Source organism: Podarcis gaigeae (assembly GCF_964106915.1).
Source record: "Podarcis gaigeae genome assembly, chromosome: 4".
NCBI classification, from domain to species: domain Eukaryota; kingdom Metazoa; phylum Chordata; class Lepidosauria; order Squamata; family Lacertidae; genus Podarcis; species Podarcis gaigeae.
This window is the reverse complement of record NC_139677.1, coordinates 95,262,262-95,286,159: the sequence shown is the minus strand read 5'-3', so window position 1 is coordinate 95,286,159 and position 23,898 is coordinate 95,262,262. Positions and strand designations below refer to the sequence as shown.

General features: G+C 44.8%; 1 protein-coding gene across 34 annotated transcripts in view; it reads right to left on the bottom strand.

Moving 5' to 3' along the window:
- DLG2 (discs large MAGUK scaffold protein 2) overlaps positions 1-23,898 on the bottom strand; it is a 902,142-nt gene that overhangs the window by 188,079 nt on the left and 690,165 nt on the right. For all 34 annotated transcript variants that reach the window (XM_083736268.1, XM_083736240.1, XM_083736269.1 and 31 more), the window contains 3 exons: positions 15,014-15,150; positions 12,117-12,261; positions 10,606-10,747 (listed from right to left, as the gene is read on the bottom strand). In XM_083736268.1, the coding sequence (XP_083592394.1) occupies positions 10,606-10,747; positions 12,117-12,261; positions 15,014-15,150 (424 nt within the window). The remainder of the gene's footprint in view (positions 1-10,605; positions 10,748-12,116; positions 12,262-15,013; positions 15,151-23,898) is intronic.

Genomic DNA, 23,898 nt, shown 5'->3' with positions numbered 1-23,898 from the left:
AGTAATCAAGCACACATTGCATGGTGAAATCCACTGCTCTGGGGTTTGTTTTTTAGAATTCAATATCTAGCTAGAGCTAAGCCTCTAAATCAGGCATAGGCAAACTTGGCCCTCCCGATGTTTTGAGACTACAATTCCCATCATCCCTGACCACTGGTCCTGTTAGCTAGGAATGATGGGAGTTGTAGTCCCAAAACATCAGGAGGGCTGAGTTTCCCTATGCCTGCACTAAATAGTGAGTTTTTAATTTGCCAAATCAGGCTTTCATACTCTATAGTGTTCCACGGCTGCTGAGAAACTTGTGCACATCCACCAAGGATCCTATGTTCACTGCTGAGGATTCTGAGGACATATTTAAGGGTGCACACTTGGTTCATGCAGGACGTTGGCGAGGCCACTTTTAATTGAATGGGGTCCCCAGTACATAAACAACACTTCCCTGCAGTTTTGCACAGAAAGGCCATCAGTGGCAAGCACAATGTGTTTCGGGACATGCTCCCCTTCTGCAATCCCAAGGGACCCCAGGCCTGAACCCTGAAAGCACAGCTTGAAGACTGGTGCAATGGTGTGACAGCAACGTTATATAGACCAGGTTCAGCTAGGCAACATGCCAAGTGCAACAAACTATGGTTTATTGGAGCGGAATAAGCTGCAAGTTTGAAAGCATGCCTTCCCCTGCACAGCGTGTCTAATTGCAGTTCAGTCTCCCATTTCTGCTGAACCACAGTTCCCCATGACATCCAGCTTGTGGTTTAAGTTAGAGCTAGGCCAAATATTTTGGGCTGAGCTTTTTCAGCCATTGCAGAGTGTGCATGTGAACCAAAGTGGGTGGGAGGGCTGCCACAGGAGGTTTCAGGAGGTGCAGTGGCAACTACTGCTTAAGAGCGTAAGAAAGGCAGGATCAGGCCAATGGCCCATGTAGCCCAGCATCCTGTCCTCACAAAAGCCAACCAGGTGAAAGCAGGATCTGAGCACAACAATTCTCTCCCCCATTTGAAGTTTACCTTAATGTTGGGAAGTGACCTGGAGGTTATTCTCTTGCTGTTTAAAGTATTAAAACTTCTGTGTCCACTTGTAGCTCCATGAGCCTGGCAGTCCATTCTGGAACGCCCACAAGAACTACAGCCACATCCACATTTAAAGCACATGTGTTCCCCCTCAAGAATCCTGGAAACGGTACTGGGCTCCAGTCAGGGCTACAATTCCCAGCACCCTAAACAAAGTATCCCAGGTTCCTTCAGAAGGAAGCCATGTGCTTTAATTGTATGGTATGGATGAGACCCCAGTGGGGTTCACTGGCCCTTTCTGCACATTGACCAAAAGCATGGAGGGGACCCTGGTCTTGCCCAGTACCACTGCCACTGCCATTCTGGCTGTCCAGGCGACATCAGGAGGAGCTTTAGCCAGCTGCTGATTTACCTGTGTAGAGCTCCTCTACATCACGAGGGATGCTGACTGGGCCAGAGTCTCTCTTCACGAGGCATTCCATTTCTGCATTAATTTGTGACACACTCTTCCCCCCCCCCCAATTCTCCACATTTCAGTTGGCTCTTATGAAAACCCGTTAGGAATTTAGTGCGATTTCCCCCTCTGATGCACGTCAGTTTGTGCGTGTTATTTTAAATAACACATGCATTTTTAGGAACAGTTTGTCCCAATATATGCATTTTGGTACACATTACAGTGGACACTCGGGTTGCGAACGTGATCCGTGCGGGATGCATGTTTGCAACCCACAGCGTTTGCAACCCACGCCTGAACACGTGTGGGTTGCGATTCGGCATTTCTGCACATGCGCAAAGCACGATTTAGCGCTTCTGTGCATGCGCAACCGCCAAAACGTAGAAGTAACCCATTCTGGCACTTCCGGGTTTCGGCGGTCCGCAACCCGAAAAAACGCGGCTGTAACCTGAGGTATGACTATACTTGTCTGGAGAATTTGCATTGCAGTGTTCAGAGAGGTGCAAATGTTTTGCCTCGGTTCATGTGTCATTTTGGAATGTACATAAATGCAAACTGAATCGAATTCTCCCCTGTCCCTAAACTGAGGACAGAAAGCAGGAACATGCACCTTCAGGCTGGCCTCTACTGGACACAAAACAATGTTGGGCTAGATGGATCTTTGATCTGATCAAGTAAGTTTAATTGTTGAATATTTACGTAGGATCACATGGAATGAGGCAGAGGCCTATGTGCCTACATTGGTATCTGAGCAGAAGCCCCTTCTGATGCAATTTGAACATGCAGATCTTGAGAGAGCACAAGTGGAGGGGGTGGTGACACCCAGGTACATGAGGGAAGAAGGGGAGGAGGGACAGCTTGTTCTTTCTCTGACAAACCACAGCTTGTTGGACAAGGAGCATCGGAAACCAGCCAACATGATAGTTGGGGAGGGGGGACTGATCAGGTGGCGTTAAAAATGCATCACCCAGATTCCTCATCTCCCCTGGGGGACAGGGTCTCCCTTTCTTTCAATCTCAAAGAAGGGCAAACATCTGAATTCTGCAATATTTACTAGAAGCCTTTTCTTTCCTAAGCAGAAATGCCGAAATGTCTTTTATAGTATAAATATAGACTAAACGGTCGCTTCCTGTTTCCTCAGTGGAAATAATTGTTCTCCTCCCCTCTGCCGAATTAGGGCCAGATTGCATCCTTCCTTCCATGTTGACGAGCACCTGATTAGTGTGTCGTGCTAATAAGGCCAAGGACACAGGTCTGATTCTCATACAGGTGCTGGGGGAAGTTGAAGGCACACGAATCCACTGCTTTGCTGAAGCTGAGCAGGGTTGGGTTGAGGTGTAACTGCTTGGAAACCACATTTAGACCATGTTGGTTTCCATGACGGAAAAAAAAGAGGGATTTATTGATGGCTGGTGAATTGGATAGCAGGTAGATGTGTATTTTCTGGCTTATATTCATGCATCTTCAAGTTTGGAATTATTATTTTTTATAAGAAAAAAAGCACACTATGGCAATAATATAATCACAGTATGGGGCAGGGGAACAGTTCCAAGAGGACATGTGCATTGCACGGGATCACACGATATTTTCCAACACCAAACCATGCTGTCATAACAGTGCAACTTCGACTGAAAAGCGTTATTCAAACACCAAACACCTGACAGTTGCAGAATAAGCAGCAGCCACAGGCTTACACTGTAGAAAGCAGGGTCATATGTAGCAAAAAAATACACTGAGTTCTTAAAATTAAGGTCTTAATGGTCAGGAACCTATCTCTGGAACCCCAACTGCTGTTGCTTCAACAGGAGAGTTGATCATGAAGAGGCAATTGCAGATCCAGGGTGAGGAACTGTCTCCAGCATAAAGCTATCCCATACCACACACTCCCCCCCCCCCCAGCTAACCTTACTCAAAGGGTTATTGTGAAAATAAAATTGGGATCATGGGGGAGAGAACAAACTATGCCACCCTGAGCTTGATTACTAAAGAGAAAAAATGTCTCATCAACAGGCTCTCTCAACTAAAGCATCTTCCAATGTGTACCAGCCCAGGGCTTGAGTAGTAATTTCTTTCTGGGACTGAAAACAATGACAACATCCTTGCAGAAATCTGGTGGTCTAGGCCAGTGTTTCCCAACCTTGGGCCTCCAGCTGTTTTTGAACTACAACTCCCATCATCCCTAGCTAGCAAGACCAGTGGTCAGGGATGATGGGAATTGTAGTTCAAAAACAGCTGGAGGCCCAAGGTTGGGAAACACTGGTCTAGGCCAGCCTGGTGCCCTGCAGATGTTGTTGGACTACAACTCCCATCAGCCCCTGAGGCTCATGACATGGTGGCTCAAATTGGCTGTAGCCAATTTGTCCCCAGAGCTGCGCCCTCTCTACAGAACAGGGTTGTTGTGCTGTGTGAGAGGAGCTAGCTGTGCAATCTGGGTGGGATTCTGCATCTATGGAAGCGTAGGCCAGTGATCAAAGCCTTGGCTCATTGTTTTCACATAATTCTAGCAGGGTAATATCGCCCGAGGGGTTTGGTTTGGATGGGAAAGAAAGATTTCAACAGCTGTGTATACCTCGGGTTACAGACGCTTCAGGTTACAGACTCTGCTAACCCAGATATAGTACCTTGGGTTAAGAAGTTTGCTTCAGGATGAGAACAGAAATCGCACGGCGGTGGCGCGGTGGAGGCAGCAGGAGGACCCATTAGTGAAAGTACGCCTCTAATTAAGAACAGTTTCAGGTTAAGAATGGACCTCCAGAACAAATTAAGTTCTTAACCCAAGGTACCACTGTATCTGACAGAGAGATCATGAAGCTGCGTACTCCTAAAATAATGGCTTTCGGGGGTTGGAAATAATTAGTAGACCCTAAAGAAGGGCAAGTATGTCACTGTTAGGTATATCTGATTATTATTTTTTTAAAGCCCTGGGAATTTTACCAACCACTAACCCTCAAAATATCCTTCCTTATATTTGTTTTAACATATAGCTCTAGCTGACTTTTATTTCTGGATCCCTCATGTACTCATTAGCCTGGATAAACATTTCACTTGTATTTACAGGAAAAGAAAAGCATTTATTTTTTAAGAGAGTTCACAGCAAAACTCAGCATCAGTTGCTACTTAAACAACACATTACAACATGGAAGCAAAAACCGTTCAACAGTGAACTGTAAATATTAATAACAATGGAATTGCCTGGAGAAGTGAAAGAACAGAGGTTTCTGGTTAACTTTCGAACCATTCAGGAAGCATAGTAAAAAATACTGTAGCAGTGAATTAGTGATAAGAAGAAGAAGGGGGGAAAATACAACCTTGGTCATTTCTCCCTCTTGTGAGCGATGCGTTAGGCTAAACTGCAAACATGCACTTAGCTCTATCAAACTGCAGAATATCGTTCTCTCCCCCTCTCTAGTTTCATTATCGAAACAAGCAAAGCAGAATTTGGCCAGCAGCACCTCCATGCTTGGACAGCGCATGGAACGCACATTCCATACCTCAAGGTTGTCATGGTTACCATGCGAAGCGGCATTGAGGACTTGCAGTAATGATCATGTTTGTTTGCTTAAAAATACACAGGGCTACACGAGAGAATAACTGCAGCGAATGTGGCTGGGGTGGGGATGGGGGAGGTTGAAACCGATCGTGGAGATGATCTGGTGTCGGCTAAGCCATGGGCTGTCCAAAGATTATGTATCCCACAATATATAGACACTGTGAGAGTGGCAAGATGCAGATGGGTAGATCATAGAAACATGCCTGGTATGAAATCAGACAATGTATCCATCCAGCTCAGTATTGTATAGTCTAGGAGTAGGAAACCTTTTCCCACCTGAGGACCATGTCTCTAGGGAAACGTCTAGTGGCTGGTGTGGCCAGAGGCAGAATCAATTAATACACACACCCCCTTTGTACCGTAAGCTACTTTCTGTACACCCCCCTCTGCATCCTCCCTCAGGCGAGTGAGACGCATTGCTGGAGTCCAAGGACATATTCCTGCTTGGGGGGTGAGAATCACCCAAGGAAAGGGCAACTCAGGGTGTGTTCTGGGGAGGGTTTTAAGGGCCACAGGCCCCCCTGATGCTACTCTGGTCTACTCTGACTGGCAATATAGTGAGACTCACACAAATCTTCCTAAGTATGGAAAGAACCACATCTTCCACGACGAATGCACATCACACAAAGGTTTATCCACCACCTGCATATCCATCAGGCAGAGGGCCTTCTCGGTAGTGGCACCCACCCTGTGGAAAGCCCTCCCACCAGATGTCAAAGAGAAGAACAACTACCAGACTTTTAGAAGACATCTGAAGGCAGCCCTCTTTAGGGAAGCTTTTAATGTTTAACAGACCACTGTATTTTAATACTCTGTTGGGAGCCACCCAGAGTGGCTGGGGAAACCCAGCCAGATGGGCGGGGTATAAATAATAAATTCTATTCTATTTGGACATATAGGAAAGGGATTTCCTTGCTTATTGTACGCAGGCAGGGATTCTGACCCAATCAGGGTTCCACCCATCATGGAGGATTTCCACTCATATAAACCAGCAAATTTAAACACACACACAAAATCAACCACATGCCTGGGGGATACCCTACATGCTCCAATGAAGGGGTGCCAACTTGAATAATATATTGGGGTGGGAGCAGGCAAGCCCCACCCCACATAATCACAAGATGCACACCATTTGAATGCCAATGTCCGTCAACTTAGGGGCGGCCCCCTCAAGTATTTTCTTGGGGGGTGGCAAAGGAACCTCACTCCCTAAGAGCTGGCTCCTATGCTCCTGTGGGATTCACAGAGATCAAACCAGGGCACTGCCTCTCCGACTCAACAACCTCATTGAGAAACTGGGCAGGGGAACGAGATACAGATATGTGTTTCTGCTTTCAGACCTCAGTCGTCATAGCATACTTGGTGGTTATACAGAGCATAATGCAAACAGGAAGCTGCATTGCTCCAAGTTGTTCAGATGACAAAGGCTCTCCAGGGTACCAGGCTTTTTCTTGTCACCTGACACCAGGTGAGGATGCCAGGGATGGAACCAGGGATCTTTTCATCTTGTGCTCTCCTTATCTTGTAACTGGAGGTAGGAATGGATGGAGCTGCCTATCTTGTGAATTGCTCATGTGTTCACTCACAACTTGAATGCCATTCTATTTCTGCATTAATTTGAGACACATTCTTTTTTTCCAAATTCTCCACATTTCAGTCAGCTCTTATTAAAATTCGTTGGAATTTAGTGTGATTTCTCTCTCTTATGCATGTCAGTTTTGTGTGTTTTTTTCACTAGCACATGCATTTTAAGGAACAGTTTGTCCGAATATATGCATGACTTGTCTGGAGAATTTGCGCTGCGACGTTCAGAGAGGTGCAAACTTCGAAAGACGGCTTTGCCTTGGTTCATGTGTCATTTTGGAAAGCACATAAACTGAATTGAATTCTCCCCAGTCCCTAAACTGAGGACAGAAAGCAGAAACAGGTATCTTCAGGCTGGCCTCTACTGGACACAGAAAATGCTGGGCTAGATGGATCTTTGAACTGATCAAGTAAGTTTAATTGCTGAATATTTACATTGGATCACATGGCAAGAACATAGGTGCTTTCTTCCCCTGAAGCACATTAAAAGCATTATTATGAAATACAACTGCATAATAACATAGCAGGCATTGGTGGGTAAACTTTGTTACATAATTTGTGGACGGTCCACTCGAGCTTTAATGAAATTTAATCTAATTTAGGGCTGTTGCTTTTTGTTTCTGCTTTTAAAATAGGGTTGGGTCCTTGTTAGGTTAGTTGCACTTGCATCTCATTAAAATCAACGGGGTGTAAACTGAGTCATGACTGTCTTTTTTCTCATTGCTTTGAATGGGCCTTAAGTCCATCCGGATTCCTGTCCGGATCCAACAATAGCATTTCCCCCAAATGCATTCAGAAAAAACATTCTGCTCCTTTCCAAACACATGACAATATATTGCCAAAGCTTCACATTATTTAATATTTCTCATCTACAGGTTGCAAAAATTCATTACACAAGCAGGCAAACTTTCAGTAGCGATTTCGTATAGCATCGAGAAAGCTGCAAAAAAGCAAAGATGATGTACACACACACACACACACACACACACACACACACAAAGTCAGTAGGAGAGAAGGGAGCTGAAGGCTGACTTTCTAGCTCCCAATCCAACCACTGGCACACACCGCCTTTTGTTTCTTATTGCGCAAACTGAGCAACATGAAAATATTCACACCAAAATAAGTAGCACTACATTTAAGCAGGTTCACAAGCTGGTGCCCGCAAATCTTGTGTTTAGAGCACTGAAAGTTACTCTAAAAGAAGGCATAAGATCTTCTCCCTTTCCAGCAGGCAGAAGTGAACAAAAATGAATAAAAGGATTTTGTTTGTTTGTCTGTCTGTCTCAGGGATTGATCGTATCTCTTGCACTCATGAGAATCCCCCTACTGGCTGGCAGTGGTCCCTGTTCCAGTGGGAAACACCTACCAAGGGAAGTCATATCTGCAAAAAGAGAGAGAAGTCACTAGGGCCGATATCGTAAAGGGAGCTAGAAGACGGAGCTTTGTCTCGTGCAACGCTCTCCAATCGATTGCACTTCACTCATGGCACTTTTAAAACGCAGAACAGGTCTAGGATACCTGGGCTGCAGCACAGGTCTGGTAGCAGTGGCAATGTTCCTAGGCAACTATCAGGGCTTTAGCGCTCCGGCAGGGCTTTCTACTGATGCAAAACAAAAATGCTCTTTCTGGGAAAGCTTAGGTCCACCAGCTTTGTATTCTGACAATACCCCAGAAGTTTAATTGTTCAAGGGAGGACTGGATTGCATTGGCTATTATAGGGCATGGTACCCTAAGGTTACCAGATTTTTTCCAATGAATCCAGGGACACTTTTCAACTTCCTGCTAAATAGATGGATTTTGTCAGGGGAAACAGGGACGTCTGGTAACCTTATGGTACCCAGCGCTGGCCAGATTAGTTTCACAGTGGGGTGTTGGCAGTCCTGACCTCAGCACACCACCCAGGTAAATTGCAATGAGGTTGGTGTTGGGAAGATAGCTCCATGACTTCATGGCATCCCACAGGTCCCTACTGGTAGCAGCCATTTCCTCCTCATTCAAATTCTCTGGCAATGTCAGAAGCCAATCCCAGGCCTGCATTTGCAGCCAAACACCTTGCTCCATCCAGAATGTGAAGTGCCCACTTCTGAACATCTAAACCACATGGGCAGAGTCATCAAAGAGCCATGATGGGATGCAGCTCCCTGGTGACTGTACACTCAGGGTGATTAAATGGCTCCTTTGCTTTCGCATCGGAGAATAATGATATGAAATTATCATTGTTTTTTTAACTTTCCCACAAGCCTTTCCAATGTGGGTTCAATATTAGCGTGCAAAATGGAAGGCTTTCGTTTGAGGGAATGGCTAATAACAAGAGAGCACCCAGATGTGTATTCACGGGGGGAGGTTATTATTATTATTTTTATTTTATTTTTAAAAATGGCTTGGGCTCTCTAAACAAATAATTCATAGCAACTGAACAAAACCTTTCTCAAGGTTCTTGGGGAGAAGGTAGGGTGTCAAGGTCCCATGCACTCAGCAGAGAACTGCCAGAAGCAAATATTATTGTGGGGTTTGTCATAATGTATCTGTGTCATGTTCCTGTCATTCTTAAATGCTGAAAACTAGTGCAGGGGGGAAGGCTATATGTGTCATGTGCATATGTAGGAGATGTGCATTTTTTGGGTGGTTTATAGACTATTGCTCTTCAGCGGTCCAAACAATCAGGGTGACCACATGCATATGAACGGCAAAAGAAACTCATAGTTGATTGAGGTTGCTTGTACTTTGAAGCTGGGCCTAAGTGAGCTGACTGAGCAGATCACTAGAGACAGATGCAGAATCAAATCTGCATTATCTCTGCATAATAGATCTCTGTGCAGTTGCTCCCACAGCGGGTTATAAAAACTGAGACAGCAGTCTGAAGAGGGAAGCACTTTTGCTGTTGATACAGAAGCAAAGGGGAGGAAAAGCCCCCTCCATTCTGCCCCAGACTAGGTGTGCATATTTCAGATATGCAAGACGAAAGATTGCAACGGGCAAGAGATCCCACAGAGGTAGCAACTTGGAGGTGAGTGTTGCCCAACATGTGAGCCTTGGGTTGAGGGACCAATATGAAAGTGAGGTGAGCAGAAGTCCCAAGGACGTGGTGCTAACTCAGAGGCATATCAGGAGTGGCAGGGGGCAAATTTGGGAACAGTAGCTGCCATGTTGTCTTCAAGCTACATATTTGCAAGGACAACTTCTTCCACAACAACCTGCCCATGTTTTAAGATCAGCAGGTGAGACCCTATGCAGGATGAAGTACACAGCGTGGAGCTCTGGGAAATGGCCTTTTTGTTTGTCACTCCTTGCATGCAGATCTCCCTCTCTACTATCTTTCCTGTATCGGTTTAGTTGGCTGGTTAAATTGTACCTTTTTCAGAGGGCATTTGAAGGTGGAGGAACCCGATTAGATCAATGGATTAGCTGCTGCTGCTGCTAGTAAATTGCTTCTTTAGCCAATTAAGAATCATTGTGTTATGTTTTCTAAGGGCTGTGTTATATTAGATAGCTGAAGCGTTCTTTTAGTCTTATTGGGCTGTCAAGTTGCCTGTTTATATGCAAAGGAAGGCATATAAAAGCATCCAAATAAATGAGAAAGTGTCGTGCAGAATGCAGTGCCCGGCAGAATAGCAGGAAAATCCACGATATTCTGCAAGGAGCTGGGCTGGGAGAAGGAGGAAGGGGAAGAGAAATTGGGGCTGGCCTTTGAGGCAGAGAACAGGGCAGGAAAATATTGAGGCTTTGGTAGCCAGTGGGAAGCAGTGGTGGGTCAGGGTTATTACAAGCCACTGTGGTTGCCCCTGTTGTCTACCCCCTGTCATAATACACAGTGTGGCCCATTAGGCTAACCATTAATTACGCGCAAGAGAAGGTGATGCACCTCCTGCTTCCTGATGATTTTGAGAGTCCCTATGTAACGAGACTGCTCCACTGTTCATGCACTGCCAACATTCTAATAATGGCATTAAAATGGTGCTTCCTGAACCAAGTAATCAATCAGAGGCAGTCAGTAAAAGCGGATATCTGACCTGGTATAGTCATCCTCGACAAGCATGTGCTTTGGGATAGGCGAATATCTTCCCGGTGAGATGGGAGCCAAAGATGCCTTGTATTCTAAAGTGCCGTTGTTGCCTGAAGACAGTATATGGTTTTCCATTGGCGGGGAATAAGCTGCAGGTTAAAAACAAACAAATGAGTTGTGATTACCTAGGGTTACATATGCTTCAGGTTACATACGCTGCAAGTTACAGACTCCGCTAACCCAGAAATAGTATCTTGGGTTAAGAACTTTGCTTCAGGATGAGAACAGAAATCGTGTTCCAGCGGCACGGCGGCAGCGGGAAGCCCCATTAGCTAAAGTGGTGCTTAAGAACAGTTTCAGGTTAAGAACAGACCTCCAGAACAAATTAAGTTCTTAACCCGAGGTACCACTGTAGTGGGATTTGGACACTGCACAGCTTGTTGCAGCAGAGCTCATTTTATTTAAATGGGGATGGATCCCATTTAAGTCACTTTGGAATCAACGGGGCATGTTCGCCATGACTTAACTCAAGCCCAGATGATTTCAGGGGGAGCTAAGTGCAGCTGACTTTCCCGGGATGCAGCTCAATATTTCTACTCCAACCTTTTGTTAAACAGGCAGCCAACCCTTCAGAGAAATGACAAATATTAAAGCAATTCAACAGTTGGCTACCATTTTGGACAATCCTTTGTCCACACAAAATAGCCCCCTGATGGGTTTTTTGCTTCCTTCTACCCATCTCGCACCTTGAGATAGGGGAATCTGGAGCCAGTCTCAGTAGGTGACCTCAAAAAGCAGACAGGTTCAAATGAGACAAAACTATTGTGACGAAAGGTTGGGAACAGGGAGGCAAGAGCAACCCATTGCTTGTTACTGCAAAAGAGGTCACACTACTGTGAGTGTTGAAACTGAATGCTTCCAAAAGGTATGAGCTACATGTGAGAGTTCAAATCCAGTGCTTTCAGTTTGTTTTTGTCCATCAAGATGAATGGTCCTCCCACATCTTCGCATCTTGAGCTCAGGGTGTTTCCCTATTCACCTGGGATTGAATTTCAAGTTTTTCAAATGAAGTCACTTGAAAACACAACATCTGAAGAGTACAGCAGTGTCTACAGCAGTGCTTCCCAAACTTGGGTCTCCAGCTGTTTTTGGACTACAGTTCCCATCATCCCTGACCACTGGTCTTGTTAGCTAGGGATAATGGGTGTTGAAGTCAAAAACAGGGTCAGACCCGAACCAATGGATTCCAATTACAAGAAAGGAGATTCTGACTCAACATCAGGAAGAACTTTCCCGACAGTAAGAGCTGCACAGCAGTGGAATTGACTCCATCTGGAGGTGGTGGACTCTCCTTCCTTGGAGGTTTCTAAGCAGAGGTTGGATAGTCATCTGTCATGGATGCTTTAGCTGAGATTCCTGCATTGCAGGGGGTTGGACTAGATGACTCTCGAGATCCCTCCCAACTCTACAATTCCATGGTTCTATGACATTAAGAATGAGAGACAGGCGATTACTTACGATGGGTAATGTCTGGTGGGCCATAGGGATCAGTCATGTAAATGGTGGTGGGCTTCCCAACTTTTAAATAAACTACGTCGGATGTATTCTTCAATATTGCTACTGCTTCTTCATGTGTTACTTCTTCTAAACAGTAATTATTTACCTAATGGGAGTAAAGAGATGGATGCATTAGGCTGGTCACAAACTAAGATGCTACCTGTTCACATGCTAATCAAGGAATTCAATATACGGTGCCAATTAGATTATTACAGGTGAGAAGGTTTACAGCTTTAGAGGAATTCCCATTTAAAACTCAGAAGCCCCTGGATAAAGAATGGTGCTTGACTGCTTGGATTCTAATTTCAAGGGCTTGTGTACAAGTTTCAAAATGAATATAGTTCCCTAACGTCCTTTGCTAATCACAGGACAGCTTGGTTTATTGAATAAGATCAGGACGGCAATTTGAACAAGAGAGCGCTGATGGGATCTCGAAGCATTTCACTGCAAGATGGTAATGTTTTGCAGCGCGAATGGGCAAATTGTTCTAGCAGTCATATTATAAATAGATTCTGCTCTTTATACACCAAATGGATGCACACACAGTGCAGTGTTACAAAAGTTGTGTGCCACTCCCACTCTCTGGGTGCCGAGGTATTCCTGGTACAGTGGTACCTCAGGTTACATACGCTTCAGGTTACAGACTCTGCTAACCCAGAAATAGTACCTTGGGTTAAGAACTTTGCTTCAAGATGAGTACAGAAATTGTGCTCCGGTGGTGCAGCAGCAGCAGGAGGTCCTATTAGCTAAAGTGGTGCTTCAGGTTGAGAACAGTTTCAGGTTAAGAACAGACCTCCTGAACGAATTAAGTACTTAACCTGAGGTACCACTGTACTTATTTCCATTCCCCTTGGGGTTAGGGTTAGGGTTAGGGTTTATTTATGTATTTACACCCTCGGTCTGCATGGAACGAGCCCAGAGCTTACAGCATGGTGCTTTCAAGAGGGGCTTGTCCCCCACAGCATTGCAGCCAGCCTGCTCTCTCTCTCTCTCTCTCTCTCTCTCTCTCTCTCTCTCTCTCTCTCTTTCCAGCAACCCTTGCTTAAGACCATATGAGCCAACTCCTAGGGGCTGTGGAGGCTTCTGCCCACACAATAAAATATTTGATGGGCATTCCCATTCAAAGTATGTGTGTGCAGAGCATCATGTGATCAATTATGCAGGGCGGGGCTTACCTGGGCCCCCCATAATATTTCATTCAAATTGGCACCCCTGATCAAGACTCCCTTTTCCTGTTACCTCACACCCAGTTACCCTAGCACCTTCCTGTTACCTCACACCCAGTTACCCTAGTACCCATCCCTGATCATAGGCCATGCTGGCTGGGGCTGGTGGAAGCTATAGTTTGCAACATCTGTGGGGCAACTCATTGGCTACTCCTGGCCTAGAGAATGGTTTAACTCTGGGTGAGACTAAGCCCATTTGGACAAAGCTGGATCTCCCCAACTTGGCTGGTCTCAGCTGCTCTAGGGAGATGAGGTATACAGAAAATAAATAAATCATCCCTCACATTAATTTTTCACCGGGTATTTTTTGTGGTGTGTGTATGTGTGTGTTAGGTGCTGGCCATTTTAATCTAATCTGGAAAATCTTCAATCTTCCTCTCAAGAGCCCCTCCAAGCAAATTTTGCCCGAATTCAATAAAATCAAGCCGCCCGAATGTTGGGAGGAAGGAAACGGCGGAAGAGCAAGCAAAGAGTTCCGGGGAAACATACAAATTTTATTTAGATTTCTGGCTCAAGTGGAAAATTGCCCCCTTTACATCTGCCTCTTGGGATTTGATTGGATTGTAGCTGAGAGGGAGCTGAGTGCCGGTTTTGTGCTGTGGCAAAGTTTTGCCCTTTTGGAAAAAAACACACAACACTCTTGAAAATCATTTCTGTTTCTTCTCATGCCTGTTCAAGTACAACTGTAGTGAGTGTTCTGCAGTGAACATCTGTGAACAGGGGAGCTGTAATTGGCCCATTGCTGTTTATTCAAATGGCTCTTTTGAAGCTCGGTGATTTGGAGAGCTCTAAAACTGAAGCAGTTCTCTCCCCCCTCCTTGTTTTTCCCCCCTGAAATTGCTTTAAGATAGTGAGTCTATTGTTCCACTTAATTGTCAATGCATTGTCCCCCCAAAGGACAGAACTGAATGGGCTACAGCTGCTGCTGTCTGGGTTCAGCAAGGGAGGGAAACACACACAAAAAAAGTCAATTATATTTATTTATCTTTTATAGGAAGCTAAGATGCTGTCAGGCCTGGGAGTATCTGGTTCAACAGGTCAGTGAGTTTCCTTCAAATCAAGAACCAAAATGCAAACACAGACACACTCTAGCAATGGACGAATCGGTCAATTTCAGTTTCTCATAGTTTCTAGTAGTTCAGTTGTAAATTCAGCTCTAAACATTTGTGCAGAAATTTGTGATTAAAAAAAAACCCTCGTGAAAATTTGTCAGCACTTTAGTGCAAATTTCTGTGTGCACTCTTGCAAGCAGTTCTGATCAATGTACACATTTCTGCAAGCATCTTTCCTTAATAGAAAACATTATTTTCACTAATATATGTGCTTTTATGGACACTTTACCCAAGTATGGGCATTTTTGAAAAGTGCATTTCGGAGTTGTGGAGGACAACTATGGTTCAGTTCACATACTGGCCTGAGAAGTGTGAATTAGGTGGTTTTTCATTAAAAGGCAAATGGAATCAAATCTATTCCCCATCTCTAAGAAGGAGGGAGCAAAATTATATGGAAGAGGGAAAAGGAGGAAGGCGGATTTAATTGGTCTGAACCAGCGAAATCTGTCCAACTCAATCTGAATATGTATTATATTACACCATCCAACTGCACATAAAAGCTTTGGCATCAACTTCTCACCATAAGGAGCCTGTCTCCAACTTGCAACCTCCCGTCCTTCTGCGCTGCGCCTCCATCAATAATTTTAGTAACATAAATACTGTTGTCTCCAGGAATGTGCTGATTCCCCACACCTCCGGCGATGCTGAAACCCAGACCTAGGGAAGAAAACGGAAAAGCTTTCTTCAAAGCGGGCAGAGAACATTTGCTGAGCTAATGTACAGGGAGATCTGGGCATGCGGTCATTGAACGAAAGCTAGGCATGAACATTCATGGCTGCCTCGTATTGAGTTAGCTCCACATGGAGTAGAATGCAGTAGAAGCAGGTTCTGCAAGCTCCTCTAGTCTTGTTTTTTTAAAGAAATGTTCTATTCCCCACAAGCAATCGCACCAGGCTCAGTAAGCTCCCGCTTCATTCACAAGCAGCCAGGTTTCTTGCTTGGCACCTGTGTGAAAATTTTCATTTTCTGAAAAGCGATTCCAGTGATAAGGGGAGAAGAGACATAATAGCAGATTTTGTGGCCCGTAATTTTTATTTCATGGCTATTCTCTTTGGAAAGAAGGGATGTCATAAGACACTGGCATGATTAGAGATGGCTGCAACTGGAAATATATTTTAACAGAAAAAAACAACCCTGAACTATTTCTGGAGATCTGTGAACATTCTGTAAATTATGGCTTTCTGTAAGAGGAGGAGGGGGGAAAGTGAAATGCGCTCCAGCTAGCAGGGTGGTTAAAATAAAGTACCATCTCATTCCCTAGGGAAGAAACGGAATTATTTTCATAACCACAGAGAGATTTCTCAAAAATAAAAGCGCACATAGTTTGCCCATTTCTATTTTCAAAGGGTTGTAGCAGGTGTGGGATCTCTTGGCACATCCAGAGAGCTTTCTGCCATGGTCCCAGCCCTTCCTTGGTCTTCTTCTAACACACTTGCATATAGAACAGGCATAGGCAAACTCGGCCCTCCAGAAGTTTTGGGACTACAACTCCCATCATCCCTGACGACTGGTCCTGTTAGCTAGGGATCATGGGACTTGTAGTCCCAAAACATCTGGAGGGCCAAGTTTGCCTATGCCTGATACAGTGGTGCCTCGCAAGACGAAAAGAATCCGTTCCACGAGTCTCTTCGTCTTGCGGTTTTTTCGTCTTGCGAAGCAAGCCCATTAGCGGCTTAGCGGCTTAGCGCTATTAGCGGCTTACTGGGCTTAGCGGATCAGCTGATAAGCGGCTTCGCGGGCTTAGCGGATCAGCTGTTAAGCGGCTTAGCGGATCAGCTGATAAGCGGCTTAGCGGCTTGGGAAAAAGGAAAAAAACCCCGCAGGAACTCGCAAGACATTTTCGTCTTGCGAAGCAAGCCCATAGGAAATTCGTTTTGCAAAGCACCTCCAAAACGGAAAACCCTTTCGTCTAGCGGGTTTTCCGTCTTGCGAGGCATTCGTCTTGCGGGGCACCACTGTATAGAACAACCCTGTGGGCAAAGCCAAGGACACGAGTCCTTCCCGCTCAGCATACTTTTCCATGTATAAAAGTAAAGGGACCCCTGACCATTAGGTCCAGTCATAACCGACTCTGGGGTTGCGGCACTCATCTCGCTTTACTGGCCAAGGGAGCCGATGTACAGCTTCTGGGTCATGTGGCCAGCATGACTAAGCCACTTCTGGCAAACCAGAGCAGCGCATGGAAACGCCGTTTACCTTACCACTGGAGTGGTACCTATTTATCTACTTGCACTTTTGACGTGCTTTCGAACTGCTAGGTTGACAGGAGCAGGGACCGAGCAACGGGAGCTCACCCCATCATGGGGATTCGAACCTCTGACCTTCTGATCGGCAAGCCCTAGGCTCTGTGGTTTAACCCACAGGACCACCCACGTCCCCTTTCCATGTATAAGACAAGGTTTTCTCCAGATAAAATTACTTCAAAAATTGGGGCTCGTCTTATAGTGCAGAGTGGGGATGGGGGATTGGTTCCTGTCGTGAGCAGCAGATTGTCAGCAGCAACAGCGCTGATTATTGGTGTCTGCGACAAGGTCAAATTGCTGTTCCTGCAGCAAATGGGCAGTTGATTGGTGGCTCTTGTCAGCGAGCAGGCACAAAAAAGCTCAACAACTTTGGGCAATTTCCCCCCATTTTCTGAATTTTGAGTCCTCCCAAATAGTCTTATACATGAAAAAAATATGGTAATTGATTGAAGGGAGGGAGCAGCCCCTTGTCCACATTGCGTATGCAAACGTAAGAGAGAAGGTGGGGTGGAATCTAGGTGTTTTGAACCCCCTGGACTTGTGCAACTATATAATGCTATATTCTTTGGGCCAACACAATGTCTGCATGCATGAGGGTTGAAGGCCTTGCACAACGTGGCTCCAGACATTAAATAATAACAATAAGAGTAACCACAGATAATATTATTAATATGAAATAAAAAATTTAATTCTGCCTGTGCCTAGCATAAAAGGTAAAGGTAAAGGTACCCCTGCCCGTACGGGCCAGTCTTGACAGACTCTGGGGTTGTGCGCCCATCTCACTCAAGAGGCCAGGGGCCAGCGCTGTCCGGAGACACTTCCGGGTCACGTGGCCAGCGTGACATCGCTGCTCTGGCGAGCCAGAGCCACACACAGAAACGCCGTTTACCTTCCCGCTGGTAAACGGTCCCTATTTATCTACTTGCACCCGGAGGTGCTTTCGAACTGCTAGGTTGGCAGGCGCTGGGACCGAGCAGCGGGAGCGCACCCCGCCGCAGGGATTCGAACCACCGACCTTTCGATCGGCAAGTCCTAGGCGCTGAGGCTTTAACCCACAGCGCCACCTGCGTCCCACCCTAGCATACCAAGCCTTTTTTAAAAAAAGAGGAAAAAAGGTTTTCAAAATCTTGACGGAAGAAACAGGGCAGCATAAAAACAGGCATGACCAAACAGCAGCTATCGTGTGTGTGTGTGTGTGTGTGTGTGTGTATATATATATATATATATATATATATATATATATATATGAATGAATGAAATTATGGAGGCCAATTTCCTCTGTAGGGGCTGTCATGCCTCCAAATTTCATGCCCCGTGTGAAAAAACAAAAAACAAGAAAGTTCTGGTTTTGCAATGCAAGTCAATGGGATTTCTGGCTATTTTTAAATTTCCCAATCCAGATTTTCATCCAGGGCAGGCTGGAATTGGTCCAGACCAGATCTGATCTGGATTTACAAATCAGGGCCACAAATCAAGGGTCTGTGCATAGCCCTACTATTTACCCTGCCCTTTGACAACCAAGTGGTATACGTTACTATAAAATTGAGGCGGTGTTTTTATGTGAAAAATGTTTCGGATTTCACCTTTATCAGGACACACACACACACACACACACACACACACAAAAGCACATACCAATAACAAACTTAGTTGGTCTCTAAGGTACTACTGGAAGGATTTTTTTATTTTTTATTTTGTTTCGACTACGGCAGACCAACACAGCTACCTAGCTGTAAAACAGACACACAGACACACACAGTTCACCCTGTAACCTTGACTGTAATTTCTTTCCACTGTTTTTAATATTATATTTTTAAATTGTAGGAACGCACCCCTGGTGAAGGGTGGGTTGGGAATCCAATCAATCAATCAATCAATCAATCAATCAACAATGCATTGCAATGATACTAGGGTCAGAACGAACTGTGAAGGAGGGGCCCTAAACATTGTGATTGGAGCCAAAACCAAATTAACAATCATAGGAAAGAAACTGTCCAAGGAAGAAATGAATACATGTCCAGGGCATGCTATCTAATCTGAAGTTGACAGGGCGGAATGATAGAGATTGTTCAGCATGAGAAGGAGCCAGCCTCTATATTTCTGCTGAATGTCATTTATTCCTTCTAAATTGATAACCATAGGAATCAATTTCTGTCCAAAAGGAAAGGAGCATCATGACATCCTCATAAGAAGTTGGCAGGCAATATTCCGGCAAGCAAACATTTAACTGATAACGCCAAACCTGTTGACAAAGCTGTGATCTTCTGGGAGGCGACCCCCTAACCTTGAGCGTCTCTTATATGGCACATGCTTTTGAAGGAGCAAAATACCGATCACTCTTTGAGAAACAATAAATAAGTGTGGGACTTCCATGAGTTCCTTTGGAAAGCCGTGAAGCATTCTGCTGATTGGATTAGATGGGCACCTTTTCGCTCTTCCTCTATCACTGGGCCTAAATCAACTCTACACACGAAAAATCAATAGCTTCCACCACCTACCGAGTTAAAGGGCAGGAGGGCTCTTGTGTATTAAATTTTTAAAAAATATAGTTTAGAGAAAAGGTAAGTAAGAAAGAGACATGATAGAAGTTTATATAATTATATGTGGCATGGAGAGAATGGAAAGAGAAAAGTTTTTCTTCCTTTCACAACACTAGAACTAATGGACACCTGGGACTTCCAGGGAGGAAGATAGCGGAGTAGACATCTCTTGTTGACTGTTCATCAACAGAGATAATTATGTGGTGATTAATGATAGACAAGCCATAAATCTTAGTTATCACATTCTCTCTGGGAAGAGAGAAAGAGAATGGGGATTACTCTCTGACGCTCTGAAAACGTTGCTTTCCATGCTGGGAGATTTAGAGCAGAGGAACTTCAATTGTACCCAAACACCACATAACAGTCCGGAGGGTCAGTCCTTGGGGCATAAGGTTGGCAAAACCTCCCTTTCTTTGTTTACCTTTGAGACTATTGTTTAATTCACTCTTTTTTTCATTATTTAGATTGGTTTGTTTTTTTATTGTATTGCATGATGGAAAAGGTTCAATAAAAATTTATGAGCCTGGGGAGAACTCATGAACACCCAATGGATCTGAAGACTGGAAGATTCAAGACAGATGAAAGAATGTACTTCTTCATGTTGCGTATAATTAAACTGTGGAACTCACTCCCACAGGAGACAGCAGTGGCCACCAATCCATATGGCTTGAAAAGAAGTTACCAAAATACCAGTTCAGGAGGGGAGAGTGCTCTTGCGCTCAGGACCTGCTTGCCAGTTTCCCAGCTATGCTGGGAACTTAAGTGGCTAAATCTGGTTCCTGGCAGATTTTGCTGTAGGATTGCTCCTGTAGTCCTGTCCATTAACTTCAGTGGGTCTGCTCTGAGTAAGACTAGCATTGACCACTGTCCTATGCCTGATCTAGCAAGCTGGTTCTTGTGGGTTGAGCTATGAGAAATGGATTGAAGAACTACGTCAGACATAAGTAACAAAGCATGAAGTTTTAGAACTACTTAATGTCAGGAGCTTGGCCTACACTCAAGTAGGACCCTGGCAGAGACACATGCCCGACTGGCATTTTCTCTCCCTCCTGGTGTTTCGTTCAGGATCTTCATGCTCACAACCTTTCTTCTGCCTGAACATCACAGTGACCGATGCCAACCGACACCGGCACACTTAGGGATCTGCAGAGTTTGCGCATCATGTGTAACAGACAATAGCAACTCAGCATTTTGGCTAATCTACTTTATTAACATATAAACACACGGAGCACTGCAACATGGCTCCCTCTCTCTCTAGCATCAGACAGCAAAGAGAAAAAAAGACAAAGGACAATAGTCCCACTTCACGGAACACAGTAACACAAACATCCTGTTTCCGTCACTTCCTACTCTGTGGTGTCAAAACATATACCGTCATGTGATAGACAAAAATCCCAAGACTGCAATCATGGAGCAGGAATTCTAACACCTAATAATAATAATAATAATAATAATAATAATAATAATTTATTAGTACCCCGCCCATCTGGCTGGGTTTCCCCAGCCACTCTGGGTGGCTTCCACAAAGACCAAAAATACACTAAGAAGTCAGATATTAAAAACTTCCCTGAACAGGGCTGCCATAAGATGTCTTCTGAATGTCAGGTAGTTGTTTATCTCTTTGACATCTGATGGGAGGGCGTTCCACAGGGTGGGTGCCACTACCAAGAAGGCCCTCTGCCTGGTTCCCTATAGCTTTGCTTCTCGCAATGAGGGAACCGCCATTAAGGAAACAAAACTAAATAAAGTCCTGTGGCATTTAGCTGGCCATGACAAAGGCTGAGTGCTGGCCTAGATAAAACTTTTGTCTGATTAAGGGAAATGTTATACACACACACACACACACACACACACACACACACTGTTCTGCTACAGAATTTATTCCTCTGCATTTTTCTGCCTCTGTTCTTATACTCTCTGCACTGGAGCATTAGCAGGTAAACTCCAATGGGAAATGAAACAAAATCAAAGTGTAGGAAACTGCAATTTATTCCAGGTCACTAGACCGATGGCAGCTGTCTCTTTTCCTATTAAGTTCACGCTGCATACTCAGTCAAGGGAGTGAGGGAATCATTTGCCCTGGAAAGATGAAGAAAAGTGACCCTATATGCCTGCATTTGAAATTTATGGTCACATAAGCCATGCAAAGCAGACGTTTAAAGACTTGAGTGAGGTGTATGATTGCATTAGATCAGATTTAAACCTGGTGGATCTTCATTGTACTGAGGTTCAAACAGAGACTATCCAAGATTTCATCTGGGGTAGTGGGGCGCAGAATGCCAATTTCCCCTCTCCCCATCAACAAAGTTACCTAATCTTCCCTTCCCTTTGTTGATGTGAAAATTATAATTTTGTGTATCTTCTTTTTATTTTTTATTTTCCTTTTTATTGTTATTTTTCTGTGTAATGTTCTTTTTTGTTTATCTGTGTTTTAGTCTCTATTTCTTTTATGGAATGAAGCAATAAAAAGAATTTTCCAAAAAAAAAAAAAAAATCCCCTCTCCCCAAGACTAGGTCCATTTAAAGTTAGGACTAGCCCTCTTCCACCTGGGATTTGCACTCTGTCACTCCAACAACTCAAATCTGGTTGCCAGTTTGTTTCTGGGCCCAGTTCAAGGAGCTCATATGGTTTAAAGCTCTAAATGACTCAGACCCCAAATATATGAAAGACCACCTCATAGGGACTCCCTTGGGTATTAACATTGGCAGATGGGGCCCTCTTGGTTGTTCCACTGCCCTCAGCAGCTCTCTCTCTCTCTCTCTCTCTCTCTCTCTGTGTGTGTGTATCTTCTGTGTGTCAGTCCCTAAGTTGTAGAACTCGTTCCTCACAGAAGTGAAACTGGAACCTATGTTATACAGCTTTCAGCGAATGCTGAAGGCACACCTCTTTATCCTGTCTTTTGACAGCTGAATTGCATATTTTTTTTTGGACATCCCCTAAGTTTTGAGATTGTAAGTTGCTTCAAACCATTTTTAATGTGTTGTAATTGTTGTAACCCACCCTGGGACTTTAGGGTGAAGGGTGGGTGATTAATTAAAAGAGTAACATAACATAAGAAAAGCATGCTGGAACAGGCCAATGACCCATCTAGTAGAAGAAGAGTTTGGATTTGATATCCCGCTTTATCACTACACAAAGGAGGCTCAAAGCAGCTAACATTCTCCTTTCCCTTCCTCCCCCACAACAGACACTCTGTGAGTTGAGTGAGGCTGAGAGACTTCAAAGAAGTGTGACTGGCCCAAGGTCACCCAGCAGCTGCATGTGGAGGAGCAGGGAAGTGAACCCGGTTCACCAGATTACGAGTCTAGCACTTTTAACCACTACACCACACTAGTCTAGCATCCTGTTCATTCAACAGCCGACCAGGTTCCTGTGGGAAACCTTCAACAAGGACCCCAGCACCAATAACCTGTCTGCTGGCTTCCCACCATTGAGAGCAAGAAAGCAGCTGTATCTTAGGGAATATTCCCCCTCTTCCACAAATAGTCATGCAAAGATGATGATGATGATGACATTTTGCATTATATCCCATGTTTCCATCAAGGAGATCCAAGTGGCATATGTGGTTCTTCCCCTCCTCATTTTATCCTCACACCAATCCTACGAGGTAGGTTAGGCCAAGGTCACAGAGTATGTTCTCTGGCTGAGAAGAGTTCTGAATCCTAGTCCTTCCAGGTCCTAATCCAACTCTTTAACCACTCTGCCACACTGGAATTCCGCCCACCACAAATCTCACCCAGCTACACTTTCAACATGTGTTTTACTTAAGCAGGGCCTGCCAGAGTTTTGTTTTTGGCAAGGTCTGGTAGAAACCGTAATTGTCACATTACTATTGCTAGGAGTATTCTGATTTCATCACAGGGCTTGCATATGAAACCCTCCCTATCTGAATTTCTTTCTGAAACTGCTGAGCATGCACAATTTTCAGTTTACGCCTCCTTGCTATGGAAATAACCAATGTGCACCGGTGCATATATGTAATATTGATGAAAAACAGTCAAGAGGGAATTGTGATCCTGCTGCATGATGGTCCCAATATTCCAGCATAGAATTATGCATGCGGTGAATACAGTGAACAGAGAGGTTCACATTCTCTCCTTGAACTCAGGGACACCCCATGAAGTTGAATGTTGAAAGATTCAGGACAGAAGGAAGACAGGACTTCTCCGCATAGCTAAACTCAGATGCTCCAAGTGTCCCTATCTTCCAGGGACATCCTGGATTTACAGAACCTGACCCGGCTTCTGATTGATCCCGGAATGTCTCACTTTTCCTTAGGACATCCCTATTTTCATCGGAGAATTGTTGGAGAGTATGGAGTTATGCAGGGACGTGGGTGGCGCTGTGGGTAAAACCACAGAGCCTAGGTAGGACTTGCCGATCAGAAGGTTGGCGGTTCGAATCCCCGTGATGGGGTGAGCTCCCGTTGCTCGGTCCCTGCTCCTGCCAACCTAGCAGTTCAAAAGCACGTCAAAGTGCAAGTAGATAAACAGGTACCACTCCAGCGGGAAGGTAAACAGCGTTTCTGTGCGCTGCTCTGGTTCGCCAGAAGTGGTTTAGTCATGCTGGCCACATGACCCAGAAGCTTTACGCTGGCTCCCTCAGCCAGTAAAGCGAGATG